We start from the raw sequence: 27,799 nt of genomic DNA on the forward strand, positions 1-27,799 counted from the left end.
GCCAGTAGTACTGACCCCTACTGCTGACATGGTTGAAAGCAGTTGGCACAACCAAGACTGGAAATTGTCCCTTCAGTTTCTGGCCTGAATGGTCTAGTGCTGAAATGGTCATTGGTGGAGCTAACCTTTTTAAGTTATTTCAACCATGTAAAATATCTATTCGCAGCAACATACCTGAACTAATGGTTCTATGTTCATGGAAATTGTACCCAGCTGGTGAGGGGTTTAACTCAAGAGGGGAAATGCTGTGGCGACGAAAGGCTGATGCAATAAAGTATGTGTTCCCCCACATGTTGCTTAATATCTCCCGACAAGACAGGTGGATTTTATGCTACTGGTCATTACAGTACCACATAAGGTGATCATTCTGCCTGTGACGAAGAGATGGTTTAACACCAAAGATGTAGCTTTTTCTCTCTGACAGTAAACACTCCTCCATTCCTCTTCCTCAGGAATGAAAATCTTTGTGATCTATATTTGAGCATTTCCCTGTGGAGTATTTCAAAATGGAAATTAGTTCAACAGAAGCTTGGAAATTGTATGTATTCACTTAATTTTCTCCCATCCTTTCCTGAAACGATTGGTTCTCGCTAAACTTTATTCCAAGGAATCTTATCACCCTCCAGTCTCTCATCCAAGTAACTTGTCCAAGCTTCTGGAGTTCCTTCAATGCATTTTCTAGATGGTACATACTGCTGCTACCATGCATCGGTGGTGGAGGGAGTGAATGTTTGAGGATGGGGTTTGGCTCTTCATCAGAACTGAGTGAAAGGGAAAATCTGTTGGGCACTACACTATAGTGTAGTGCTTCACACAAAGGGTTGTGTCTTCACACAAAGGATTGTGAATCTGTGGAATTCCCTGCCCAGTGAAGCAGCTGAGGCTACCTCATTGAATGTTTTTAAGGCAAGGGTAGATAGATTTTTGAACGGTAAAGGAATTAAGGGTTATGGTGAGTGGGCGGGTAAGTGGAGCTGAGTTCACAAAAAGATCAGCCATGATCTTATTGAATGGCGGAGCAGGCTCAAGGACCAGATGGCCTACTCCTGCTCCTAGTTCTCATGTTCTTATAGCTGGAAGAGATTGCAATGAAAGTGTAGCAAATTTAGAATCCTGCAGTGTAGAAGGAGGCCATTTGGCCCATCGAGTAAGAACCAGCCACAATCCCACCCAGGCTTTATCCCCTTAACCCTACATATTTACCCTCCTATTCCCCCTGACACTAAGGGGCAATTTAGCATGGCCAATCCACCTAACCCGCACATCTTTGGACTGTGGGAGGAAACCAGAGCACCCGGAGGAAACCCACACAGACATGGAGAGAATGTGCAAACTTAAGAACAAGAGATAGATGACCAGGTGTTGAGGGCAGGGGAAGGAGTGTTTTTGTAACATGCCTAATTGGAACACTTTTGCGTAATCCACAAGTGTGACCTGAGATCGTGTATGTAAATAAAGTTCATTCTGTAAAGCTGTTCTGGAAATGATGAACTTCAAAAGCACAGTGGTTAGCACTGCTGGTTCACAGCTCCAGGGACCCCGTTCAGTTCAGGGGAGGTGATGGCCTAGGGTATTATCGCTAGACTATTAATCCAGAAGCTCAGCTAATGTTCTGGGGACCTGGGTTCAAATCCCACCATGGCAAATGGTGAAATTTGAATTCAGTAAAATAAAAATCTGGAATTAAGAATCTACTGCTGACCATTGTAGTTTGTCGGAAAAACCCACTTGGGTTCACTAATTTAGGGAAGGAAATCTTCCATCCTTACCTGGTCTGGTCTGCGTGTGACTCCAGAGCCACAGCAATGTGGTTGACTCTCATCTGCCCTCAGGCAACTAGGGATGGGCAATAAATACTGGCCAGCCAGTGACACCCCTGTCCCAAGAATGGATTTTTAAAAAAAATTCCAGCCTTGGCTGACAGTCTGTGTGGAGTCTGCACGTTCTCCCCGTGTCTGTGTGGGTTTTCCTCCGGGTGCTCCAGTTTCCTCCCACAGTCCAAAGATGCAGATAAGGTGAATTGCCCATGCTAAATTGCCCCTTGCTCATGGAAAATGTGTGGGATTACATGGATTGTGGGGGTGGGGGGAGTATCTGGGTAAGATACTCTGTCAGAGAGTTGGTCCAAACTTGAATGGCCTCTTCTGCACTATAGGGATTCTATGATTCCATGACCCCCACCCTTCCTGACGCTTTGCCATTCTAACTCCGCTTTTAACTCATTTTAACTATTATGCCCACATGTCCATTCTTGGCCTTCCGCTATGCTCTAACGCAATCTGGAGAAGCAGCATCTCGTCTTCCAATTCGGCACATTAGGACTCAATACTGAGTTCAACAACTTTAGACTATGACCTTTCTCCTCCATCTTAACCCCCTTTTTTTTAATATGCCATGCATTTTTGGCTCAACAGAAAAACACTACTTCCCTCTCCCCATCCCCAACACCTACCTCTTTTTACGCTTGCTGCAATCTCTTCGGGCTAGTGTATGATGAAGAGCCAAACGGCTTTGGAATGTTGACTCTGTTCTCTCTCCCTACAGAAGCTGCCAGGCCTGCTGAGTTTTTCCGGCGTTCTCTGTTTGTTTCCGATTCCAGCATCTGCGCTGTTTTGCTTCTTTCAGAGTTTAATTCAGTTGCCCTGACAACCCTGCAAATTGTAAATAGGAATACTGTATGCAATCACTTTTGAAGAACATCAAATCTTATTTAGTCTGGAGAGTTTAAATTGAAAAGAAACTTCACTTGAAAGCCTTGTATGTAATTTCCAGGATTGAGCTGTAGTTTAATTGAAACACTATGTCCATGCTTTGAATAATTAACCACAAAAGCTGATACTGAAAAGGAAAACAGGGCACTGTAACTTTAATACATGCTGAGTAAATTAAATGTAACTTCAAAGATCGTTCGTTGATACAGAAAGGAAAGAATTTCAGCTCGATCTGGAATCTTATATAGTCCACTATCAAGATCACTAAAGCTGGTAAGAACTGTTTTAGACATTGGACTTTAATTAAATAGATTGAAAACTATGGACTTACTGGTAGTTCAGCCAAAACAGTTTTCCCCAGTGACTGGACCAATACACATACTTAATGCCTAATTACACATGAGGAGGCCATCCCTCAGCACTTCATCCGCGACAGAACCCACACGAACGCCAAATAGCTGAGCAACATGCTCCAAGTATCTATTCTTTCCAGGGACTTAAGTGGAAGTTACTGCACACAGACAGGCCATTCAACCCAACAGCTCCCTGCCAGAGTTTATGCCACACATGATACTCCTCCCACCCTGCTTCATCTAGCCCTGTTATCTTTGTTTCTCCATTCCTTTCTCCCTCGTGTGATTATCCAGCTTTCCAAAAAGTGCATCGATGTTATTCACCTCACAAACATCCTGTGGTGACCAGGTCTGCACCCTGAACTCTCTTTGGGTGAGGAGGTTTCTCCTGAGTTGCTTGTTGAACTTATCTGCTTTCCCAGTCTGCTGAGTTTCCACTTTACCTTGTACTTGGGGGAAACTTTTTAGTTTAATATCTTTGCTTCCCACATTTGGTGACGATTTCTTTTAATTAAGGGCATGTAGTGGTCTTGTATTTGAGCAAATATTTGTCTGAATATTTCCAACAGTCAGTGTCTAGGTTCTGCATAATTGCAATTGATTCCATAGGATCAGAGAGGCTAGATTTTTAATGTTTGGTTTTGAGATATTTAAAAAACCTTAGATGACCCTTATTCCCTGGGATGTTCAGGGAAAATGTGGCATTGTTCCACATGTACTCTAAAGATGTGCGGGTTAGGTTGATTGGCCATGCTAAATTGATCCTAGTGTCAGGGGATTAGTAGGGTAAATATGTGGGGTTATGGGAATAGGGCCTGGCCTATGGGAAAAGGCTTCTCGGCCTTTTGGCTAAGATCAAGTGTAGTATGGATCGCCTGCACTTGGTTGAGGTCATTAGGTTACGCTGAGGCTTCATATGTTTCATATGAAGCAATTTTTTAAAGCGGCATCTCGGCCTTTTGGCTAAGATGCAAATGAGCTCAAGTCTTGGAAGAGGATCCTCCCCCTTCTCCAATCAGCTTGACTCATGTAGATCAGGCCCAGGACAGGGTGGTTTTGGTCTCCCGTCCTGTCTTGTCAGCCTGGATCTGAAATGTCTCAACTTGTTGAGACTCTGAATTGGATTTGATTTGATTGAATTGGAAAAGTATTTAGGGCCTGGGTGGGATTGTGGTCAGTGCAGACTCGATGGGCTGAATGGCCTCCTTCTGCACTGTAGGGATTCTATGATGTCTCTCTTGGGAGACTACGAAAGGAGGAATTTGTTATTGGCTGATCACAAATTTCCTTATCAAGAAATACTCATTTTATTAAAATTCTTTCTTAAGATGACTATTACACTTTCGCGATGAAAGCCATTTTGCATGTTCCCTGGTTAAAGAGCTAATTGAGCTCTGAAGTGCTGTAGCCTTTTCTGCTACATTTTTTAAATTATAAAGGTTTCAAATTGCAAAGAAATGAAAATGTGAGATTAAAAATATGTAACTAGTTCTCCTGCTTTATTTGTATTTACCTTGTTGAATGGACTTGAAGTGACTTTTTATCCTGAATGTTAGTGAATTTATCTCGTTAATGTTACTTATGCCATTACTCCCCAAACATTGTGGATAATTGTCCTGCAAACCTTTGGCATACTTACTAACCAGTCTTGAATTCTCAGGCTGACCTCTGACAATCTGCACCTTTGTTCTGTCATTCACACATTCCGATATCTTAATGGACACTCTTAACACCTTTCACAGCCTTTATCGTCATCATTTACATTGTCTTTGTTCAATTACGGCCTCCCTCCTCCCCAACCTCCCCCCCCGCCCCTCCCCAACCTCCCCCCCCCACCCGCCTCCCCAATCTCCCAATCTCCCCCGCCCCCCCACAACCTCCCACCCCCTCCCCAACCTCCCTCCCCCCCTCCACAACCCCCCCTCCCTCCCCAACGTCCCCCCCATCCCAACCTCTCCCCCCTTCCCAACCTCTCCAACCGCCCCCCCCTCCCCAACCTCCACCCCCCTCCCCAACCTCCCCCCCTCCCCAACCTCCCCCCCTCCCCAACCTCCCAACCTCCCTCCCCCCGCTCCCCAACCTCCCCCCCTCCCTCCCCACCCTCCCCACCTCCTCAACCTCCCCAACCTCCCCCCCCCCAACCTCCCCCCTTCCCCAACCTCCCCCCTCCCCAACGTCCCCCCTCCCCAACCTCCCCCCTCCCCAACCACCCCCCCTCCCCAACCTCCCCCCCCCTCCCCAACCTCCCCCCCCTCCCCAACCTCCCCCCCCTCCCCAACCTCCCAACCTCCCCCCCCCTCCCAAACCTCCCCCCCTCCCCAACCTTCCCCAACCTCCCCCTCCTCCCCAACCTCCCCTCCTCCCCAACCTCCCCCCCAACTTCCCCTCCTCCCCAACCTCCTCCCCCACCTCCCCAACCTCCCCCCCCCTCCCCAACCTCCCCCCCCCCCCCCCCAACCTCCCCCCCCAACCTCCCCCCCCAACCTCCCCCCCCTCCTCCCCAACCCCTCCCCAACCTCCTCCCCAACCTCCCCCCCCAAACCTCCCCTCCTCCACCCTCATGGTATAAATTTTTCTATTTTCTTTTTCTTTAGCTCTGACGAAGGGTCATCCTGGCTCAAAACGTTGGCTCTATTCTCTCTCCACGGATGCTGTCAGACCTGCTGAGTTTTTCCAGCATTTTCTGTTTTTGTTTCAAATTCCAGCATCCGCAGTATTTTGTCCTTATCAGAGTCTTGAATTCTGTTGTCTTATTTGCCTCCATGTGTTAATGGATCTGGATTGCAGGTGAACAATCACAGGTGTAATTTACCCAGCGATGTGTTGAATCAAGTGGTGCTTATAAAGAAACAAATAAAGGCACCATCCATGTAATCATCTCGAATTGGTCTGTAAATAGAGAGGCGATTTTGAAGTCAGCTTAATTAACCTGGAAATTCTGCCACCTCTGGGTCAAAGGGCTACAGTCACCAGTACCATACCACAAATTTAAAGTTTTTAAAGTTTATTTTTTATTAGTCACAAGTAAGGCTTACATTAACACTGCAGTGAAGTTACTGTGGAATTCCCCTAGTCGCCACAATCCTGTTCGGGTCAATGCACCCTAACCAGCACGTCTTTCAGACTGTGGGAGGAAACCGGAGCACCCGGAGGAAACCCACGCAGACACGGGGAGAACGTGCAAACTCCACACAGGCGGTGACCCAAGCCGGGAATCGAACCCGGGCCCCTGGCGCTGTGAGGCAGCAGTGCTAACCACTGCGCCACCGTGCCGCTCTAGTATTCCAGGGTGACAATTCAGTAGTGTACAAAAGCACAGCACGGTAGTTCAGTGGTTAGCACTGCTGCCCCACAGCACCAGGGATCCAGATTCGATTCCCGGCTTGGGTCACTGTCTGTGTGGACTCTGCACATTCTCCCCGTGTCTTCATGGGTTTCCTTCGGGTGCTCTGGTTTCCTCCCACAGTCCAAAAGACCTGCTGGTTAGGTGCATTGGCCGTGCTAAATTCTCCCTCCGTGTACCCGAACGTGTGCTGGAGTGTGGCGACTAGGGGATCTTCACAGTAACTTCATTGCAGTGTTAATGTAAGCCTACTTGTGACACTAATAAATAAACTAAACTAAAAACAATCTTGCTGTCCTTTAAAGGTAATAATAACTGAAGTCATTTTTGCTGACTGTATCTTGTTCGACAATATCCTGGTCAACATATGACCAAAATTAAAGAAAAGTCATTCCCCTTACTGCCCGATAAAGCATCTATGACTTTTATATGAATATAAAAGTGGAAGAAGTTATTTCTTTTGAGTTCATTTTTAATACTTTGTGACTTAGTTATTAAAAAAATGGTTTGGGAGAGCCTCAGTAATCAGTATTATTAGTGCCAACTGATGCTTATGAAATTAGTCAGAGAACCACATGCAGTAATCAGCTTATTTTAAACTCATATCAAGCCAACCAATACGCACCCATTTTATCCTGCAGTATAAATTGTTGTGATTGTTTGACATTTGATATTCTTGCATTTGCCCTGATGAGTGCAAGATGAAAAGCTTCAGCAACAGATCTCACTTCTCAGCAATCTTCAATTCTGTAGCACCAAGCAATGTAAATTTTAAAAGACAGTTACTAGTTTTTAAAATGTGGAGATGCCGGCGTTGGACTGGGGTGGGCACAGTAAGAAGTCTCACAACACCAGGTTAAAGTCCAACAGGTTTATTTGGAATCATGAGCTTTCGGAGCGCTGCTCCTTCATCAGGTGAGTCACTCACCTGATCAAGGAGCAGTGCTTCGAAAGCTCGTGATTCCAAATAAACCTGTTGGACTTTAACCTGGTGTTGTGAGACTTCTTACTAGTTTTTAAGATTAAGTGATGCATTGGTCTTTTGAGATTGGCCCAACCAAGTAACCAGACATGTTGTCAGAAGGAGACCTTTACATGTCTTGCTTTTCATTGTAAGATGAATAGCTTGACTTAACATTGTGTGGGTAATGGGAAAAAGTGAATTTTGCTCATAAGCACGTGATTACAGATTGTGAATAATGGATTTATATTGTTCTCTGCTGTCAAGTGTTGGTAGATTCCACTGATATTTGTAATCTGATCAAGGGAATTAAAGCACTGTTGGATCGATGCTATACACAACCTTAATAAAGGGATGCTATTTCTTCATATAGAATCATTTTACTCGGCATGACAATTGGTGACAAGTCAGAGGAGCAGAGGATTACTTTAGCTGTGTTGAAAGGTCCAGACTGTGTTGCAGTTGGTAGTGATGTTTTAATCTGTGCAACATTCCTCCTCATGATTGGATAATGCAATTTGGAAAGTTACTGCCATTAACTTGCATTCATATAGCGCCTCATCGTGGAAACTCTCAGAATAAATTACTTCGAAGTATAGTTACACTTCCATACAGGCAGTTGCAAGTATTGTTGGACCTAGGTTAGGATTGTTTTCGCTGGAGTTCAGATGAATGAGGGGGGATCTCATAGAGACTTTTAAAATTCTAACAGGACGAGACAGGATAGATGCAGGGAGGATGTTCCTGATGGTGGGGGAGTCCAGAACCAGGGGTCACAGTCTGAGGATTCGGGGTAGACCATTTAAGAGGGAGAAGAGGAGACATTTCTTCACCCAAAGAGTGGTGAGCCTGTGGAATTCATTACCACAGGAAGTAGTTGATGCCAAAACATTGAATGTATTCAAGAGGCGGCTGGATATAGCACTTGTGGCGAATGGGATCAAAGGTTATGGGGAGAAAGCAGGATTAGGCTATTGAGTTGGATGATCAGCCATGATGGTGATGAATGGCGGAGCAGGCTCGAAGGGCCAAATGGCCTCCTCCTGCTCCTATCTTCTATGTTTCTATGACCTGTCTTATTGCAGCTTATGGTGGTTCAAAAGAGGTTTGAGAGAAAGGCATGTAAAGCTATCTAGTCGATAGTGGTAAAATGTTTTCTTAACATGGTTTAGATTTCTCAGGAACCAGCAGGGAAAGTATGAGGGGTATATTTAAGCTGAGATGAGATAAACTCAAGGCTTCATTGACTAAATGTTGCAACATCATGTTAGAACAACATTAATTCTATTTGATTTTGTCGCGTGGCCATGCTAATTTTAATGACAGGCTTTTTACATGTTTAATCGTTTTAATTTTGCCACCGCCTGTGGGTAGGAGATAACTGTGTGCCAACTCTCTCTGGCTGACCTGCAATGCTGTTAGTTCTGGCAACAGGAATATTATTGGAGTTCCACAACTGTTATTAATGCTGACAACTGTCCAGAAAGTTAAGTGAAGTAGTCTGCTTCTACCCACATATTTAATTTCTTTCTTGCTGTGCTTCCTTTAACAAAATTTGTCAACAAGCATTGTGGATAACTTGGTTCCAAATAGTGACATAAGGAAGAAGGAAGTCTGACATTAAATAAAACTAGCCCGTGAATTTGGAAAGTTGGCCACCTACCAAGCCTACAGCTGCCTGACTCTGAATTAATGAGATGAGTAATAGTGTACATTATTGGAAAGGAAAGACCAAGGAAATATGCAAAAATATATATTTATGAGAACATATATTTTTTTGACCTCAGTAGGGGCCCACTTCAATTCCCAGCCCAACAGGTGCTCAGACGAAATATTGAAACCCTCATTTATGTAATACCTTACAATGCAGAATGTCCCAAGGCAATCACAGAGGCATAATCAAACATGTGGTCAATGGCGGTGTACACTGAGGGGGGGTTGGAGGAGGTGTGGGATGTGGAAAGTTGAAGAGGTTTAAGGAAGGAATTTCAGAATGCAGGGCCCAGGGATTGAAAGCTTGGCCGCCAACAGTGGAACAAAGGGAAGCAAGGAATCACATGGGGCCAAAGTTGGGGGGACAGAGAGTTCTGGTGGGGTTTATATGGCTGGAGAAAGCTCCAGCGATAGAGAAGGGCAAGGACAAGATGATTTAATCACAGCTATGAACATTTTAAATTGGAAGTGTTGGAGGTCCAAGAGTAAATGTGCATCAGTGAGGACAGCAGTGGTGCATGAGCTGGAGTTTGCTGTGGTATTGGTGTAGAATTCTGAATGAGTTGAAGTCTCAAGACTGGAGGGTAGGAGGCTACCCTGTAGAACATTGGAGTAGTTGAGTTTGGAGGAGGTACATTGTTGGACCAGTGTTTCAGCAGCGGTTGGACTGAGGCAGGGAGATGCAGGTAGTGTTAAAGAAATGACAATCAACACTTTGTGTTGGAGAAGATATGGAATTGGATAGGATGACAACATTGTAAACCATGGGGTTCAACTTAAAGTAGTCGCTGGGGGGACAGAATCAGTAGCCAAGATGTTTGTAAGATAATGCCTTCAGTCTTCCAAGTGTTTAACTCAAGGAAATGGTTATAGGCTCATTTTTGCACCAGCAGAAGTCTCAACTAATAAAACTATTGGGGCAAGGGTCAGTGGCATCACCAAATTTGCCAGCAGCAAGGAAGCATTAGGTTGGGGTTTAATTGCCATTACAAATTCAGGTTTTAAGAAAAATGGCAATCTATAATTTATATTATACATTACTTTTGATGTAAAGTTTGTATGCTGCACTTCACTAATGGAAAGGTATACCATGACAGCAGTATTTAAGTTGGGTGACCAAAAGTTCAGTTGAAAAGGTGGCTCATTGAGAAGCTGTAAGAAGGGGAAAGGCATAAAGATTGAGGGAGGGATATTTGGAAAGTGAGCTTAGATGGCTAAACCCTGTCAAACCTGGGGTGAAAGGCGGAGCAATGCGTTAAAGGCCAGAGTCAGAAGACCAGAGAATGTGATGGGGTACATGGCTGGAGTAGGTTGCGGCAAGGTCACGGAGAGCGTGAGGACAAATATTTTGTTTCAATATATTAGGCAATAGGTTGCCAGGGTCAATCATGAAGGATTGGGGTGATGGGTGATTTGTGAAGCACAAGGCACAAGTAGTTGAGTTTTGGGCAGTCCTGGAGTTCAGAAAATATGGAACATGGGAGATTAGCTAGGAGGACATTGGAAAATATCAAGCTAGACATGTGGAAAGCAGAGGTATGGGTGGAAGAGCTGTGAGGGAAAGGGCATGGGAGAAGACGGGCTGTAATCGAGTAGGTGGTGAAATGTAAGGGCAGAGGAAAGTGGGATGGAGTCAGCAGCAGCTGCATGGACATCAATCTTAGAAACAGAGATCCATGAATTTGTTGTTCTTGGTATTGGGGGAATAGGTACAGATAGAGTGGTGCAAGATAGGGATCTGAGGAGGCAGTTAATTATGGAGAAAGAGAGCCTGGAGTTGTCTTTGCAGTCCAGGGTGATCCATGTGTGGCAAGATTGTTTTGGATAATGAGAGTGTGGCATGATAAAACTTGATGTATTTGACCCAGATCTAAACCATTAGACCAGATGTGTGCCAGATGCGCTCCAATTTGTGGCCTTCAGATTTGAGGAAATGTAACTGGGAGTGGACTAAGAGAATATCTGTGCTCGGAGATGATGAGAGATTTATTTAGAACTAGTCTTTTAAAGGCAGAAGGGGATCTATTAAGCAGGCCAACACAACAGAAGTGTCATGAAGGGTGAAAGGCCAGAGAAATGGATTTCTTTATACATCCAGCAAATGCAGACAGTTGGAAAATGCTTTGTGCAATAATTGGAACACCATTGTGCTCATCAGGAGTAATGTTTAAAACTATGGGTTTTCTTTCCATTTGATAGCAAGAATTTAACTCTCAAGTAATCCTTCAGTGAACATTTAAAAAGAAGCATCACTGCAAGGAGAAATGTGTCCTGTATAATGTCTTTGCCAAAGCAGTCAGCAGTAAAGTTGCCAGAGTTGTGAAAATCAATCTTGGCTGAAAGCACATACATGTGTTTCACATATATTGATTCCAAGGATCTTCATTTTTTTGTACCTGCAAGTAACTGATGCGTTCTGCATAGTTTGGAGTCAGTTACATTTTTAAAAAATTACATCTTTCATGTCTTACTGTTCTGTATGTAAGAAGGGATAAGTACTTGACAATTCAAGTGCTTCATCTTACTCTCTAGCGTTGGTCTTTTAAGATACCTTTTATTCCTCTTCATCCCCTTTCAGCTAAAGAGTGAAACCATTAAGATGAAGCACAGATCATAAAATGTTAAAGGAGGGCTTGCAGCTGGCTTATCATCCCAAACATAAGGGTTCTGTATACTTTTGCAACAGATGCTTCTCATTGTGTATGACAGAGAAGAGTCTCTACCTTATTATGGCCATAAAAGAGGAAAGGAGAGAAATTATGTTAAAGTGACTGAGAGAGCGAATCAGGCATCTTAAGTGATGGGTCTTGCAAGCCAGTCTGAAGCATGTGAAAGTCAGCTTGTCAGTCTTGATGCACATTATGATATCTGTTGGCTATATTGCCATGGTAACAGACTGTTTAAAGTTTCACGTTTGTAATTTGGTCAATGATTGACAATTCTGAATCCAACCAGCCACTGATTTGAAAGACGCTCAGTGGGAATGAACTGCTAGGTAATAGGGGACTTTTTTCAGTGTGTTCACAAAGATTAGGGGGGGCTTAAAAAGGCCCCACTGGAAATGCATTAATGGTAGAAGGACTTACATAGCCTTTAGTATGATATCTTAATGGGGGCATTGGCGCACAGTGGCAACAATCTGTACCATCTACAAGAAGCAATACAACAATATACCCAGGACTATTTTGAAAGCACCTTTTAGAACCCCAGTGTCTACCTGGAAGGACAAGGGCAGTAGAAACATTGGAACATCACCACCTGCAAGGGCCCCCCCACTCCTTCAAATCAAGCATCACCCTGACTCAGAATCATATCGCTGTTCCTTTACTGTTATTCAGTCAAAATCCTGGAACTCCCTCCTTAACAGACTGTGGGCATACCTACATCACGTGGGCTGCAGTGGTTCAAGAAGGAGGCTCACCACCTTCTTGAGGTCGATTAGGTATAGGCAACAAATGCTGGACTTGCCAGCGATGTTCAAGAACAAAGGAAAAACAAGAACGACTTTAAATGCCTTCAGGTACTCCTCTGGTAGCGATGGCAAATGGACTTCTTGTGAAGCTGTGCTGTACTGAATAAAAACGTTCCAGCTTCCACCTTTGGTCTGTGCTAATTTAGCTGATAAGTAGACCAGTAGTACAATTTTTTAGCATCTCCCTCAGTGTTCCAAGAGTGAAGAGAAAAAGAGAACACTGTTCATGTACTTGCTCCTGATTACTATGAAGTGACTGCTGGAACATGTACCTATGGACATCTGGTACGGACAGGATTGAACTGCGATATGATGCAACCTGTGCCCTGATTAGTCTATTGATATTCTGATTTAAGGAAATCGGACAACTAGCATTGCAATTACAATTGATAGCCTAAGAAACAATGAAATTTGGCCTTAATATTTGAATATGGCTGACAGATCTGAACCAGACAAAGTAGTGGACTATACGCTAGACAGGATAAGAGCTGTGCACAATCTTCAATGTAATAAGACATCCCAGAGCACTTCTCGGGAACATTCTTGAACAGAGTGGAATATTGGAGGATGAAAAGTTTAAACAATTGGATATGGGCATCAGATAACGAATTAAAATCAAAGAAAGGACTACCATTTTTATAATGCTTTTCATGACTTCAGACGTCCCAAAGTACATTGCAGCTAATCAAGTACTTTTCAAGAGTAGCCCAGAAAAGTGTTTTGCCTGGAATGGAAAATTAAACTTAAAAGTGAACTTGACACAGTAAAAGATTAACGTAAAAAAGCTGCAGTAAATAATTTAGGACCAAATGTGTATGTAAGCTGCAGGTTTGATTCCATAAGCTTCAAGTTGGTAAATTGGCTGTGAGGACAGGCAATGCCATGTCAATTTAAAATTTCAGGACAATTTTACAATTTTGTCTTCTGTAGTTTGAGCTGCGTGCTGTTAGGTTTCGCTGTTCTATATCTGACCAGTGGATGTTGGCAGGGCAGCTCATTTAGCGAAGAGCCAAGGGAACTCGCAGGGGAAATCACAAAAGGTCAAAACAAGACTGAGGAAAGATTAACCGAGCTTAAGGGAAGTCAAGATGGTCTTTATTGAAACCGGGGAGGGAACGCAAAAAAGGTTCAGCATTTGAAAGAGAAATAAGAGAAGCTGTTGAAGGAGGAGAGAAAGGAAAACATCTTAAGATTTGGTTAGCAGTGAAGTCTAACCAGAAAGCTGCATTCAGCTGCAGAAAGAGTAAGGGACGTTACAACAGAGCAGCTGTTGAGAGACAAAACTGAAGTACGTGCCAACAAAATGGAAATATTGAGGGAAAGTTAAGGTTCCGTGGCAAGGTTGTTTAGGGAAAGGAGAAAGAACTGTGCTGTTTTCATCACAGTTTTATCATGGGCCAGGAGGGGTTTAATGTCCTTTTATCATTCATTTCGACATCTGTTGAAGCAATAATTTAAGAATCATAATTCATAAGTCACTGATGCACCTGAATTATTGATGACGCTCAAAAATAAGATGCTTTACACAGAAAGGACATGGCATTGTGTGTGAATGCTGGAGGCCCCAACAAAATCTTAATTGCTGTTTTGCTATTCAGCAGCTGATCATAGAATCCTATAGTGCAGAAGGAGGCCATCCAGCCCATCGAGTCTGTACTGACCACAATCCCATCCAGGCCTTACCCCCATTACCCCATGCATTTACCCTAGCTAGTCCATCTGACACCAGGGGACAATTTAGCATGGCCAACCCACCGAACCTGCATATCTTTGGACAGTGTAATGCTGTAATCATATATTGGTTAGCATTCTGCATTGTGGCCACTGCAACCTCAATTCAAATCCGAGTCAGGGCAGGAATTATCCTCATTGAAATTTATAAATTCCTTACAAGGCATGACAGGGTAGGTGTGGATCCGATGTTTCCCCTGGCTGGTGAGTCTAGACAGTAAGAAGTCTCACAACACCAGGTTAAAGTCCAACAGGTTTATTTGGTAGCACAAGCCACTAGCTTTCGGAGCGCTGCCCCTTCATCAGGTAAGTGGGAGTTCGGTTCACAAACAGGGCATATAAAGACACAAACTCAATTTACAAAATAATGGTTGGAATGCGAGAATTGCATTCCAAGACTCGCATTCCAACCATTATTTTGTAAATTGAGTTTGTGTCTTTATATGCTCTGTTTGTGAACAGAACTCCCACTTATCTGACGAAGGAGCAGCGCTCTGAAAGCTAGTGGCTTGTGCTACCAAAAAACCTGTTGGACTTTAACCTGGTGTTGTGAGACTTCTTACTGTGTTTACCTCAGTCCAACGCCGGCATCTCCACATCATGGTGAGTCTAGAACCAGGGGTCTCAATCTCAGAATAAGGGGCCGGTTATTTAGGTCTGAGATAAGTAGGAATTTCTAAACTCGGAGGGTGGTGAATGTTTAGAATTCTCTACCCCAGAGGGCTGTTGCAATTCATTCATTGAACATGTTCAAGGCAGATAGATGGGGATAGTGGGGAAAATGGCGTAGAGTTAGATGATTGACCATGATCTGTTTGGATGAGGTTGCAAGTCAATGACCAAATGGCCTGCTGCTGATCTTGTGGTCCAGAGGGTATTTATTAAATGGTCATTGGATTTTGAAAGCCTGTTGGAGAGGGGTAGGTGAGAGGTCCTATTGCATTCTGACTTGTTCTAGAGATGGACAACACCTTAGCAGGACTTCCATGTGTTGCCCTTCCATTTTAAAGTTTGAAATCCTTTGCCAATCTACTGCGGATTGGTTGGATCCATGGAGCAGGCAGTTCTCGCAGTAGATCCAGAGCCCCAGGCAAAGCTGCTGGCAGCGAGATCCACAACAGGCTACATTAGGCAGTTTACATTGCAGGAAGGTCATCAGCAGTGCAAGATGGTGATGACTTGCATTTATATCATGCCTTTAATGTGGTTAACAATATTGCTTCAAAGGAGCATTATCAAACAACTTTAGGAGATGTTATTGTGAGAAAGAGCATAGGTGTTTAGCAACATCTCAAAGGAGATAGAGAATTGGAGGAAATTCCTGAGCTTGGGGCTTAGACAACTGATTGTATGACTGCCAATGATGGAGTATAATTTGCTGGTTCTAATAACTCATTGAAAACCTCTACTCCTTATTGCAAGGAAATGGGTAAATGTAATTCTGTTCCTTTAAAGCTTTTTTGATCCGAAAGCTCGTGATTCCAAATAAACCTGTTGGACTTTAACCTGGTGTTGTGAAACTTCTTACTGTGCCCACCCCAGTCCAACGCCGGCATCTCCGCACCATGATTTTTTTGATGTCAGATTTGAAGTGCTTTTAGATTAGAGGAATGCAATGAATTAGCCAACAAATGGCTCTGTCTTAAGCAGCTGCATGCCATAGCGTAAAAGAATCGATGGAATCGCAGAGAGGCCAATAAACACAAGCAAAGTATGTTTGTACTTTTTATACAATGCAATGGAGCCGAGCAGCGTTAATGAGTTCAGCTCCTGAGTGTAAGCAGGGAAGAGTGGCAGACAAAGTTGGCACTCCCAAATCAGGGTGAAAAATCCAATACGGTTTAAAGTGCTTTTACATTTCAGAAAATTTCAAGCTGGGGCAGACCAAATTGGGTCTAAACCCAAGTATTCCATTCTGATATTTCACATTTCTTTTCGCTTTGTAGCTTTTCGTGCCTGCAGAAGACGAGGCCATCTTTGGAAAGAGTGTGAGCAAACAAGTGTTTGAAGGGCTGACCACAGGACTCCTGCAAACCTGCGCCACTGTGCTTGGGTGCTTGGCCAACAATCTCCCCGAGGCCAACAGCCAGCCTGGCACACCAAAGAAATCAGGACAGGAAATGAAAAATAACCTTTCACAGAATGAACTCTGCATCAGCAGGATACAGGATCTCATCAGGTGAAGGCAGGGACTATGTAAGAAAGTGGGGAGTAAAATAGGTGCAGTTGTAGATGCATTATTGTATTATAAATGTTTTATTTGTCTGACTATGTGGTAATCCAGAGACCCAGGGTAATGCTCTTGGGACCCGGGATCTAATCCCACCAGGCAGATGGTGAAATTTGATTTCAATAAAAATCAGGAATTAAAAGTCTAATGATATCGATTATCGTAAAAAACCATATTTAATGTCCTTTAGGGAAGGAAATTTGTTGTCCTTACCTGGTCTGGCCGACATGTGACTCCAGATCCAATTTCTCAATTTGCCCTCAAGTTCGCCTTTCAGTCATTACTTCCTTGTTCTCTGGGATGCTCCACAAATCCAATTTTCTCTGCTACTTCCATTCCTGATTTGTGAAGCCCCCAAAACATCTATCTACTTGGCTGTGCCTTTAATTTTCTGCTGTGCACAACTCCCTCCTTTTTCACTCACTATATAAGGGTGAATTGTTGTAGAATTTCCATGTTGCTTCTTTCTGTGTCCCTTAATCCCTCTACTTCAGGGCCAACACCCCCACAACCAGCAGTCTTGTGGCCAGCTCAAGAGATAAATGAACTCTGTTGCTCCTATGAACCTTGGTCTGTAGTAAGCTAACCAAACTCTGATAGGATTGTGTTGAGTGAGTTGGGCGGCACAGTGGCTAGCACTGTTGTCTCACAGCGCCAGGGACCTGGATTCGATTCCAGCTTGGATCACTGTCTGTGTGGAGTTTGCACATTCTCCCCATGTCTGCGTGGGTTTCCCCCGGGTGCTCCGGTTTCCTCCCACAATCCAAAGATCATAGAATCATAGAAACCCTACAGTGCAGAAGGAGGCCATTCGGCCCATCGAGCCTGCACCGACAATAATCCCACCCAGACCCTATCCCCGTTACCCCACGTATTTACCCCGCTAAATCCCTCTAACCTATGCATCCCGGGACACTAAGGGACCATTTAGCATGGCCAATGCATCTAACCCGCACATCTTTGGACAAGATGTGCGGGTTAGGTGGATTGGCCGTGCTAAATTGCCCCCTAGTGTTAGGGGGGCTAGCTAGAGTAAATGCATGGGGTTATGAGGATAGGGCCTGAGTGGGATTGTGGTCAGTGCAGACTCGATGGGCCGAATGGCCTCCTTCTGCACTGTAGGATTCTATGAAACTCTATGAGCAGGGAGAAAATGGTTCAATTTGTGCCTCACGGCGAGGAAAGGAAAAGAATCAGCCAGGCTCCAAATCCTCATCCCTGTGGTGCCTCATGGAAGTGTGGGGTTTGGGGATCTCGCATGACAGGGCCAAACCCGTTATGATTCTAATGTTCCCACTCCGTCATATAGCCTGTCAACAACTCAGTTGCCAGCTCATGCACATTACATATTCTGTTGGTCAGATATCTGTCTATCAGAATGTTGAAGAACCCTCGTAAGGAATTGCAAATAATATTTCTCTTTGACAAATACAGTGTGCACACACCCTGCCCTCAGATATACACCTACTTATCCACAACGAGAGAGTTTAAGCACAAGTTGGTTAAGCTCAGGCTTTAGTGACCCAAAGTATTCACAAGAGTAAAGTTTATTTATTAATGTCACAAGCAGGTTTACCTTAACACTGCAATGAAGTTACTCTGAAAATCCCCAAGTTGCCACACTCCGGCGCCTGCTCGGGAGAATTTAGCACGGCCAATGCACCTAACCAGCGCATCTTTCAGACTGTGGGAGGAAATCGGAGCACCCGGAGGAAACCCACGCAGACACGGGAAGAATGTGCAGACTCCATACAGACAGTGACCCAAGCCGGGAATCGAACCCAGGTCCCTTAAGGGGCAATTTAGCACGGCCAATCCACCTAACCAGCACATCTTGTCCAAAGATGTGCGGGTTAGGCGCATTGGCCATGCTAAATTGTCCCTTAGTGTCCCGGGATGCATTGGTTACAGGGATTAGCGGGGTAAATATGTGGGGTAACGGGGATAGGGTCTGGGTGGGATTATTGTCGGTGCAGGCTCGATGGATCAAATGGCCTCCTTCTGCACTGTAGGGTTCTGTGATTCATTGATCTTTGGACTGTGGGAGGAAACCGGAGCACCCGGAGGAAACTCACATAGACATGGGGAGAACGTGCAAACTCCACACAGACAGTGACCCCCAAGCCGGGAATCGAACCCAGGTCCCTGGTGCTGTGGGGCAGCAGTACCAACCATTGCGCCACCGTGCTGCCCCAACATACTACTGGAGTTTAACCAACTCTCTGTTTAGCTTGCCAATACAGACAATTGGTAAGCTTCCTACCACTTGTCTAGGCAGGATCAGCCAACCCAGTAGGGCATTTACTTGCAATGCTGTTAGGAGTCGAGTGAGAATAATCCCAGCCAAATAGGCCCATTTCTGCTTCTATTTCTAAGACAAGCTGGCCGACCAATCATCAAAAGTCTCCTGGAGTATTGCAGACCTGACCGGCTTAGCTAAGTGGATCATTAAGTCTGGCAAAGAGGGGTGGATTATTTCCACACGTCATCCTAAAGCCACTTCACTCATGAAAGGATTTCACTTTCGGCCTGCTCTACTGCGTTCCAACGCGAGTCACCATGTTTAGGAGAAGGGAAGGTTAAGGACCAGAATAGCTGAATTTCGCAGCAGTGCAGGGAGACCTTTTGGCCCATCCGACCTACAATTTAGAAAGTAGAAAAACCTGGATGAGAAGGAATAAAAATGATTGTGTATCACGTAATCCCAACTTGCTCCATTTTAAATGTGTGGAAACTAATCATATCCAAAACAGACCAATATGCAGGATTAATATTTATATCTCAAGTTGGAGAACTTCACCTTTAGGATATCTGATTTACAAACTCTCAATTTAATGTACTATTTTGATAGAGTTAATTTGTGTAATTAAGGCACTTCAACTGTTTAATTCGCCTGAGTTTCTGAAGAGTGTATTTTTTCAATGGACTTTTTCTTTTAAAGACGGATACACACGCCTTCCTAACTTTTGCTTCTTGCTTGAGATGCGAAGGTATTTGCAGGCTGTCCACAACTCCTTTGAGTTGTGGACAAAAGAACGAAATGGACAGTAATTATTCCCCCTGAGCCTTCATTGTGGCCTTTGCTGAATATTGTTCAGTGTATCCTGTGCAAGCAGTCCCAGGTAATGCACGGCAACCGTAGCCAGAAGCATTCAGGAAGGCTGAGGTCAGAGTTCACGCAGAATAAGCAACTGAATCTATAGTAAGGTGAGAAATGACTGAAGCAGACTTCGATAGCCTAAGGGAAGGAAGTGACTAAAACATCCGAGACCCGAGACAATACATGGAGTGACAAACGTGATCCCGCTCTGACATCGTTGCTGCTCTGACTGCTGGTGTTGATTTGCACCATTGGGTTTTATACAATTGCTCGCAGTGTTTGGTGTCAGTCATTTGAATATTTCAAATTCTCATTGAGTTGGAAGGATAAAGAATTCCTCACGTGTCCACCAAAAACAAGTGCTCCTGTACTGAATTCTGGGTAGTCTGTTGCCACTTGACTTGGTCGTCCCACTTTGTAGACACCCTTCATTTTACTTATTCGGATAAAGTCACTGTTGTCAGGCTCACAGCCAAGCGTGAAGGGAATCAGGATCAGAGAATCTGTTCTGCACTACTGTAGTTCTTTCTGCAAAAAACGCTCCCATTTAACACAACTTATGGGCAGCGCGGTGGTTAGCACTGCTTCTTCACAGTGCCAGGGACCCGGGTTCGATTCCCGGCTTGGGTCATTGACTGCGTGGAGTTTGCACGTTCTCCCCGTGTCTGCGTGGGTTTCCTCCAGGTGCTCCAGTTTCCTCCCACAGTCTGAAAGATGTGCTGGTTAGGTGCATTGACCCGAACAAGCATCAGACTGTGGCGGCTAGGGGACTTTCACAGTAAAATTCATTGCAGTGTTACTGTAAGCCTTACTTTTGACTAATAAATAAATAAACCTTAACTTCCGGCTGGGAGCATTCCCCAAAATGTGGAGCAATTGATTTTAATGCATTTTGATCAACAGTAAGGGAAACATACAGCAGAAACTGTATGGGTTCAGTGCAGGAATATTCAAGTGAGGGTATGAGAGAAGCTTATACAATAATGTATGATTCCCTTCTTCAGTGAGAACTTGTGATGTTAAAGTGACTGAAACAAAACCCTTTGGTTGAATGCCCCAGTACATGTGTGAATTAACATTGATGTGGAGATGCCGGCGTTGGACTGGGGTGGGCACAGTAAGAAGTCTCATAACACCAGGTTAAAGTCCAACAGGTTTACTTGGTAGCACAAGCTTTCAGAGTGTTGCTCCTTCTTCAGGTGAGTCTGATGAAGGAGCAGTGCACCGAAAGCTTGTGCTACCAAATAAACCTGTTGGACTTTAACCAGGTGTTGTGAGACTTCTTACTGAATGAGCATTAACAGAGAGAAGCAAATGTCGGACCTCGAGCCATATTCAGACCACCCAAACCTGCCACTATCCTCTTTTGAGCTTGGCAAATGATTCTAACACAAATCCTGGTAAATAGTCGCCTTTCCCATCCCTGCCAATGTAAGGACTGGGGGGGGTTTTCCTGCTTTAGAACCCACCCATCTCCAATGTTCCTGTACAACATAATGATGGGTTTCAAACTTGGACTAGTGAGTATTCCGATGGGAAAACTACAATCAACAATTTCAATGCTTTTTATATCAGGAGAAAGTGGATTGTGATATCTACACGTGGGGTAGCACGGTGGCACAGTGGTCAGCACTGCTGCCTCAGAGCGCCAGGGGCCCGGGTTCGATTCCCGGCTTGGGTCACTGTCTGTGCGGAGTCTGCACGTTCTCCCCCGTGTCTGCGTGGGTTTCCTCTGGGTGTTCTGGTTTCCTCCCACAGTCCGAAAGACGTGCTGGTTAGGTGTATTGGCCATGCTCAATTCTCCCTCAGTGTACCGAACAGGCGCCGGAGTGTGGCAACTAGGGGATTTTCACAGTGACTTCATTGCGGTGTCGATGTAAGCCTACTTGTGACAATAATAAATAAGCTTAAACACAAAGGCAAAATACTGCGGATTCTGGAAATTGGGCATACAAAGGGGAAATGTTGGAAATACTCAGCAGATCAAGCAGCATCTGTAGAGAGAGAATGTTTCAAACCAGTTATACTCTAATGGAAGGCTACCAACCTGAAATGTTAACTCTCCACACACGCTGCTGAACCTGCTGACTCGTTCCAGCATTTTCTGTAACATTTGGTTGCGTCCTGGTGTCATTCAAAACAAGGAATGGGGAGAAACTAAATTAGTTTTCTTACAACTTAATCTGAAGGCAGATTCTAGCTACTGTGCAAGGGTTAATTGCGGTTTCTTTTTGCATCAAAGAAAGTCAAAGTAAGAAAAAAAAACAGGTAACTGGGGGCATGTTAGGAAAAGATTTGCAGAGATTTTCCATTCTTCCTTCCTGAAGTGTCTTGTTGATTGAATTAGCTAAATATGTCAAGGTTCAGTCTGTGAGCATTCAGTTTTATGTTGAAGTCTGCACGACCAGCAGCTGTTTACACTGGTTGGTTGGAACTCCAGTTTTTATATCCATACGTTTGGCTAGACTTGCATGCTGAGCTTCAATGTTTAAAATTGAGCTGTTTAGAGGATGTGATAGCAATATCCACACTGTCTAAGCATTTAAGTCAACTGCAGGTAGGTTAAAATCTGCGCAGAAGGTGTAGTAAGTCCCCTGAATGGGTTTAAATCTGTTTGATACCACGCTTAAGTTACATTCCAGCTGCTGCCACATGCTATCTGAGGGAACCTTTCACCCCTTTTACTCCAGAGTCAGGTTTCATTCTGACTCCAAATTTACACTAAAGCTGAACAGCACTGAATTTCGAGCGTCAGCGCACCCTTAATTAATTGCAGTCAGTGCACCTTTCAAGAGGCGGGCTGACACTGAGTAGTGGGTACCATTTGCCTAGGTGATCAGGCGTTGGGGGGCTTGGGAGGGAGGGATAATCAGGCAGGATTCCTCTTTCTAATCAAAATCCTGTAACCATGATTACGAAAAGGGTTTGTGGATGTCAGGGGAGGGTCAGGACTGTAATTGCCCTGCCCTGAGGAAAATAGTCGGCTGACACTCTCGCAGGTGAGGAATAACCACTTGTGCAAAGCACCAGCAAGTTGCCAGAGCAGCAAGAAATAGCCCAGCCGGAGTCGGCTCCTTCAGAAAAGGTTGGGAGAAAATCAAGGGGGAAAAAAAAACGAAGATGTCAGCAAGAAAAGATCTGTTGTGTTAATGTAGTTGTGGAAAATAGTTGAATGACTGCAATGGGGATGTACAGCATAAAGGTGGGAGGTCCACTGATTGATGGGTCTGTGTTCTGAAGATGTCAGCTACACTGAACTTGGATAATGCCCGCGGCTCAGGGTAAGCTGAGACTGTCTAATACCTGCGGCATTGTAGGAGATGGGCAGGACGTAGAGCTGCCATAGAAACTGTGACAGGGTGAAGACGCAATTAGGAGTGATTTGTTGCAGAATCTGGACAGTGAGAGAATGCAGTTTAGACGCAGTCTCAAATAGACAAATTAGAAATGGTATAATGACAAGACTGTCTGGAAGGACTACCTGTTAGGTTAAGTATTGGGTTTCCCTTTGGGTGTTTTGGGTACAAATTACAGGATAGTGTTTTGCATTAAATGACCAGGCTTTAGAGTGGGAAGAATAAAAGCTTTTTGTCCTAGGAAAAAGATAAACCGTTCTTTCAATAATCTCAAATCAAATTGCCGCCTTTGTTGACCAAGCCGCTTTTTAATGAGTTTTTCCCCCCCAGAGAATGAAGAATATCAACTTTTTAGCCCACTGCAGTAGTTCTTTATTTCAAGCCTCCTCCTAAACAACTTTCCTTCTCTTCTCCCACCCCCACCCCTGCCTTCCAACTTCTAAGCATTGCTTGGGTACCGTTCCTTAAATCGCATTATCTCTGAAGTACCTTGGCTAAATAATGATTCTTCATATTAGGGTCTTGACATTCAGCCATCGATAGTCAATAATTGAAGGGCATCGGAAGCAATCAAAATCTCACCTCAGCGGACTTTCCCAAATGCGGCCTGTCCTGCAGTAGGTCACAGAACAGCAACCAACAAGGGGAACCATGGCTGACTTCTTTCCCTCTTGCCTCATGTACCTTAGCCCCAAGTGCCAAAGAATTCCCCCTCCCCTCTGTAACAGTGTCTTTTCTTTATCATTTTTCTGCAACCACCATTTTCTGTCCTGCCTGTGTAGGATACTGTTTTCAGACAGATAGCTGCAGAATTCAGACTGCTCGATGACCCATACCCACCCCACCAGGAACTGGATCGATGCCACCCATATTCACTTCGTAGAAAGGATGTCCGAACATTTTGCCTCAATGGACCACTTGGTTGGATCCAATCGAGTCCTGTGGGGTCACATTATCAAGATGAGATTTGCCTGCTCTTTCAATGCCAACGTTTCTTTCAATACATATTATTTTTGGCAAAGATCTGAGCTCAGTTCCTCCTGAATCAGAAGGTTTTTGTGTTGGAGCTTCGCCCCAGAGACATGGGCTCATACACGTTGGCATTCTGGTGTAGCCAAAGCAGGAGTGGCAAAATGGTGCATTTTAGGGCGGCACGGTGGCACAGTGGTTAGCACTGCTGCCTCACAGTGCCAGGGACCCGGGTTCGATTCCCGGCTTGGGTCACTGTCTGTGCGGAGTTTGCACGTTCTCCCCGTGTCTGCATGGGTTTCCTCCGGGTGCTCCGGTTTCCTCCCACAGTCCGAAAGACGTTGCTAGTTAGGTGCATTGGCCGTGCTAAATTCTCCCTCAGTGTATCTGAACAGGCGCCAGAGTGTGGCGGCTCGGGGATTTTCACAGTAACTTCATTGCAGTGTTAATGTAAGCCTACTTGTGACTAATAAACAAACTTTAGCATTCCTGTATGCTTATGAACCAATGCATTTGTTGCATTATCCTATGACATATTAAGAGCATAGCATTCCTCTTGTGTTCTGGCCTCAAATATTCTCGGAGCCAACGCTATCATTTATTCTCATCATAGCTGTTTGTGGAATTGTGCTGGAGACAAAGTGGCTACAACATTTAACTCGCTGCAGTTCAGTTGATCTGCGAGATTTTGAAACATATATAATTTTTTTCTGTCGGTTCTGTGTAATGTTATTGTTCCTGAGAAAGGCAACTATAAGTCTTAAAAATAAATTCACTGCCGTGGAAGGTGCAGGCGAGAGATGAGAAGAGAGTTAAGCGACAGTAGGAACCAACTACGATTTAAACCCAAGCTTTGTCCTTCGACCTTTTGTTCATATTTATCTCTCTCATTTTAAACCTTTGGAAGTTTAAATTTTTTTAATCTCCCCCAGTCACCTCCTCATTTGTCAAGTTGCTTCGAAATAGTCATGCAATTTTGGGGGTTTGGGGGAAGTTGACCAGTCACCGCGTCTGTTGTTATTGGTGACTGGAACTGTGTGTATATCCTAAATAAACAGGTCAGTTCAGTTTTTTTTCTTCAACTTGCAATAGCAGTTCAGCTCTGTCTCCAAGCTCTTCTTCAAGTATTCTGGCCAAGAATTAACTGGTTGTACATGACTTGAAAAGAGCAGATTTCTTTAAATGCAATTTGTTTCCTGGAAGTGCTGATATTATGTCAGACTGGAGTTCTACAAGTAGCAACCCTTATTTTCCTGAATGTCACTGTGGACTAGTTCCATGGGTTCTGGGGAATGTCATTGCCACTTTATCCTGACACACTGTTATAGTCCCATAAATACAGCCCTAATAACTTTTTCTAAGAACAATCACTATAGCTCTCCAAGATATTGTCCTTCTTTTGATGGGCTTAATAAAATGTGTTTATAACCTACATAGATCATAAGAAATTGGATCAGGAATAAGTCATTCGGCCCCACGTCCAAAAACTTAACGACCTCAGCCTTGAATTAAGGCGGTGGCGCAGTGGTTAGCACTGCTGCCTCACAGCGCCAGGAAGCCGGGATCGATTCCCTGCTTGGGTCACTGTCTGTACAAAGTCTGCACATTCTCCCCCGTATCTGCGTGGGTTTCCTCCCACAATCCAAAAGACATGTTGGTTAGGTGCGTTGGCCGTGCTAAATTCTCCCTCAGTGTACCCGAACAGGCGCTGGAGTGTGGCGACTAAGGGGTTTTCACAGTAACTTCATTGCAGTGTTAATTAAGCCTATTTTTGACACTAATAAATAAACTTAAACTTAACTTAATGACTGAGCAAAAATTTTAAACTTCCAAAGGTTTAAAATGAGAGAGATAAATATGAATAAAAGGTCGAAGGACAAAGCTTGGGTTTAAATCGTAGTTGGTTCCTACTGTCGCTTAACTCTCTTCTCATCTCTCGCCTGCACTTTCCACGGCAGTGAATTTATTTTTAAGACTTATAGTTGCCTTTCTCAGGAACAATAACATTACACAGAACCGACAGAAAAAAATTATATATGGATTTCAGTAAGGCATTTGACAAAGTCCCACATGGCAGGTTGGTTAAGAAGGTTAAGGCTCATGGGATACAAGAAGAAGTGGCTAGATGGGTGGAGAACTGGCTTGGCCATAGGAGACAGAGGGTAGTGGTCGAAGGGTCTTTTTCCGGCTGGAGGTCTGTGACCAGTGGTGTTCCGCAGGGCTCTGTACTGGGACCTCTGCTATTTGTGATATATATAAATGATTTGGAAGAAGGTGTAACTGGTGTAATCAGCAAGTTTGCGGATGACACGAAGATGGCTGGACTTGCGGATAGTGAAGAGCATTGTCAGGCAATACAGCAGGATATAGATAGGCTGGAAAATTGGGCGGAGAGGTGGCAGATGGAGTTTAATCCGGATAAATGCGAAGTGATGCATTTTGGAAGAAATAATGTAGGGAGGAGTTATACAATAAATGGCAGAGTCATCAGGAGTATAGAAACACAGAGGGACCTAGGTGTGCAAGTCCACAAATCCTTGAAGGTGGCAACACAGGTGGAGAAGGTGGTGAAGAAGGCATATGGTATGCTTGCCTTTATAGGACGGGGTATAGAGTATAAAAGCTGGAGTCTGATGATGCAGCTGTATAGAACGCTGGTTAGGCCACATTTGGAGTACTGCGTCCAGTTCTGGTCGCCGCACTACCAGAAGGACGTGGAGGCGTTAGAGAGAGTGCAGAGAAGGTTTACCAGGATGTTGCCTGGTATGGAGGGTCTTAGCTATGAGGAGAGATTGGGTAGACTGGGGTTGTTCTCCTTGGAAAGATGGAGAATGAGGGGAGATCTAATAGAGGTGTACAAGATTATGAAGGGGATAGATAGGGTGAACAGTGGGAAGCTTTTTCCCAGGTCGGAGGTGACGATCACGAGGGGTCACGGGCTCAAGCTGAGAGGGGCGAAGTATAACTCGGATATCAGAGGGACGTTTTTTACACAGAGGGTGGTGGGGGCCTGGAATGCGCTGCCAAGTAGGGTGGTGGAGGCAGGCACGCTGACATCGTTTAAGACTTACCTGGATAGTCACATGAGCAGCCTGGGAATGGAGGGATACAAACGATTGGTCTAGTTGGACCAAGGAGCGGCACAGGCTTGGAGGGCCGAAGGGCCTGTTTCCTGTGCTGTACTGTTCTTTGTTCTAACCCTCGAGGTAAGTGCAATTCTGTCCTTGATTTCATACTTCCATTATGTATTCCTACTTCCACATTTGTAAGGAAAAATGCCGGTGTACACTTGTCATGCTGTAACTACACCTTATTTAATATGCATGAGTTTATATTATGAAGAATAGACATAGTAATTTATAATAGAAATGGTAGGTACATACAAATTTTAAATTTTCAACATATGACTTAGATTTGTATTTAACCATCCTTGTCTACACTAATGTAGTTCTTTCTGTCTATTCTTAGCTATGTGGTGTATACTGGACTCACTGACAAGTTGTATGGCTGTTTCCTCTCCATACAAGGGCCTGTTGACGAACAACCTAAAGTTGCCTCTTTTCTACAAAATGTTACAGCCCTGCTGCACAGTATGTGTCGGCTTTGCTTTGCTATTGTCAATCGGTAAGTGATTGAGTCATTTAACAATGTCTGTAACTTTTCTCCAAATGCGTAGCAGCTTGTCAGTTCAAGTTCTTCCAAGTTTCAGATTCTTCCATAGATAAACTCCGCATAGCCAGTGGTGAAGGAGGTGAGGGGGTGGGGGATGAGAATCGTAGCGGGTGAGGGCGGACCATACAAAGGTTCGTTGACCTCAGGTGGGATTTTCAGGTTTTGGGGGCGGGTGCGGCTGGGAAATC

General features: G+C 44.4%; 1 protein-coding gene across 7 annotated transcripts in view; it reads left to right on the forward strand.

Moving 5' to 3' along the window:
* scaper (S-phase cyclin A-associated protein in the ER) overlaps positions 1-27,799 on the forward strand; it is a 347,336-nt gene that overhangs the window by 268,998 nt on the left and 50,539 nt on the right. For all 7 annotated transcript variants that reach the window (XM_078199948.1, XM_078199949.1, XM_078199950.1 and 4 more), the window contains 2 exons: positions 16,231-16,463; positions 27,408-27,563. In XM_078199948.1, coding sequence (XP_078056074.1) covers positions 16,231-16,463; positions 27,408-27,563 — 389 coding nt within the window. The remainder of the gene's footprint in view (positions 1-16,230; positions 16,464-27,407; positions 27,564-27,799) is intronic.

The sequence above is a fragment of the Mustelus asterias genome, chromosome 29, assembly GCF_964213995.1.
Source record: "Mustelus asterias chromosome 29, sMusAst1.hap1.1, whole genome shotgun sequence".
Classification (NCBI taxonomy): Eukaryota; Metazoa; Chordata; class Chondrichthyes; order Carcharhiniformes; family Triakidae; genus Mustelus; species Mustelus asterias.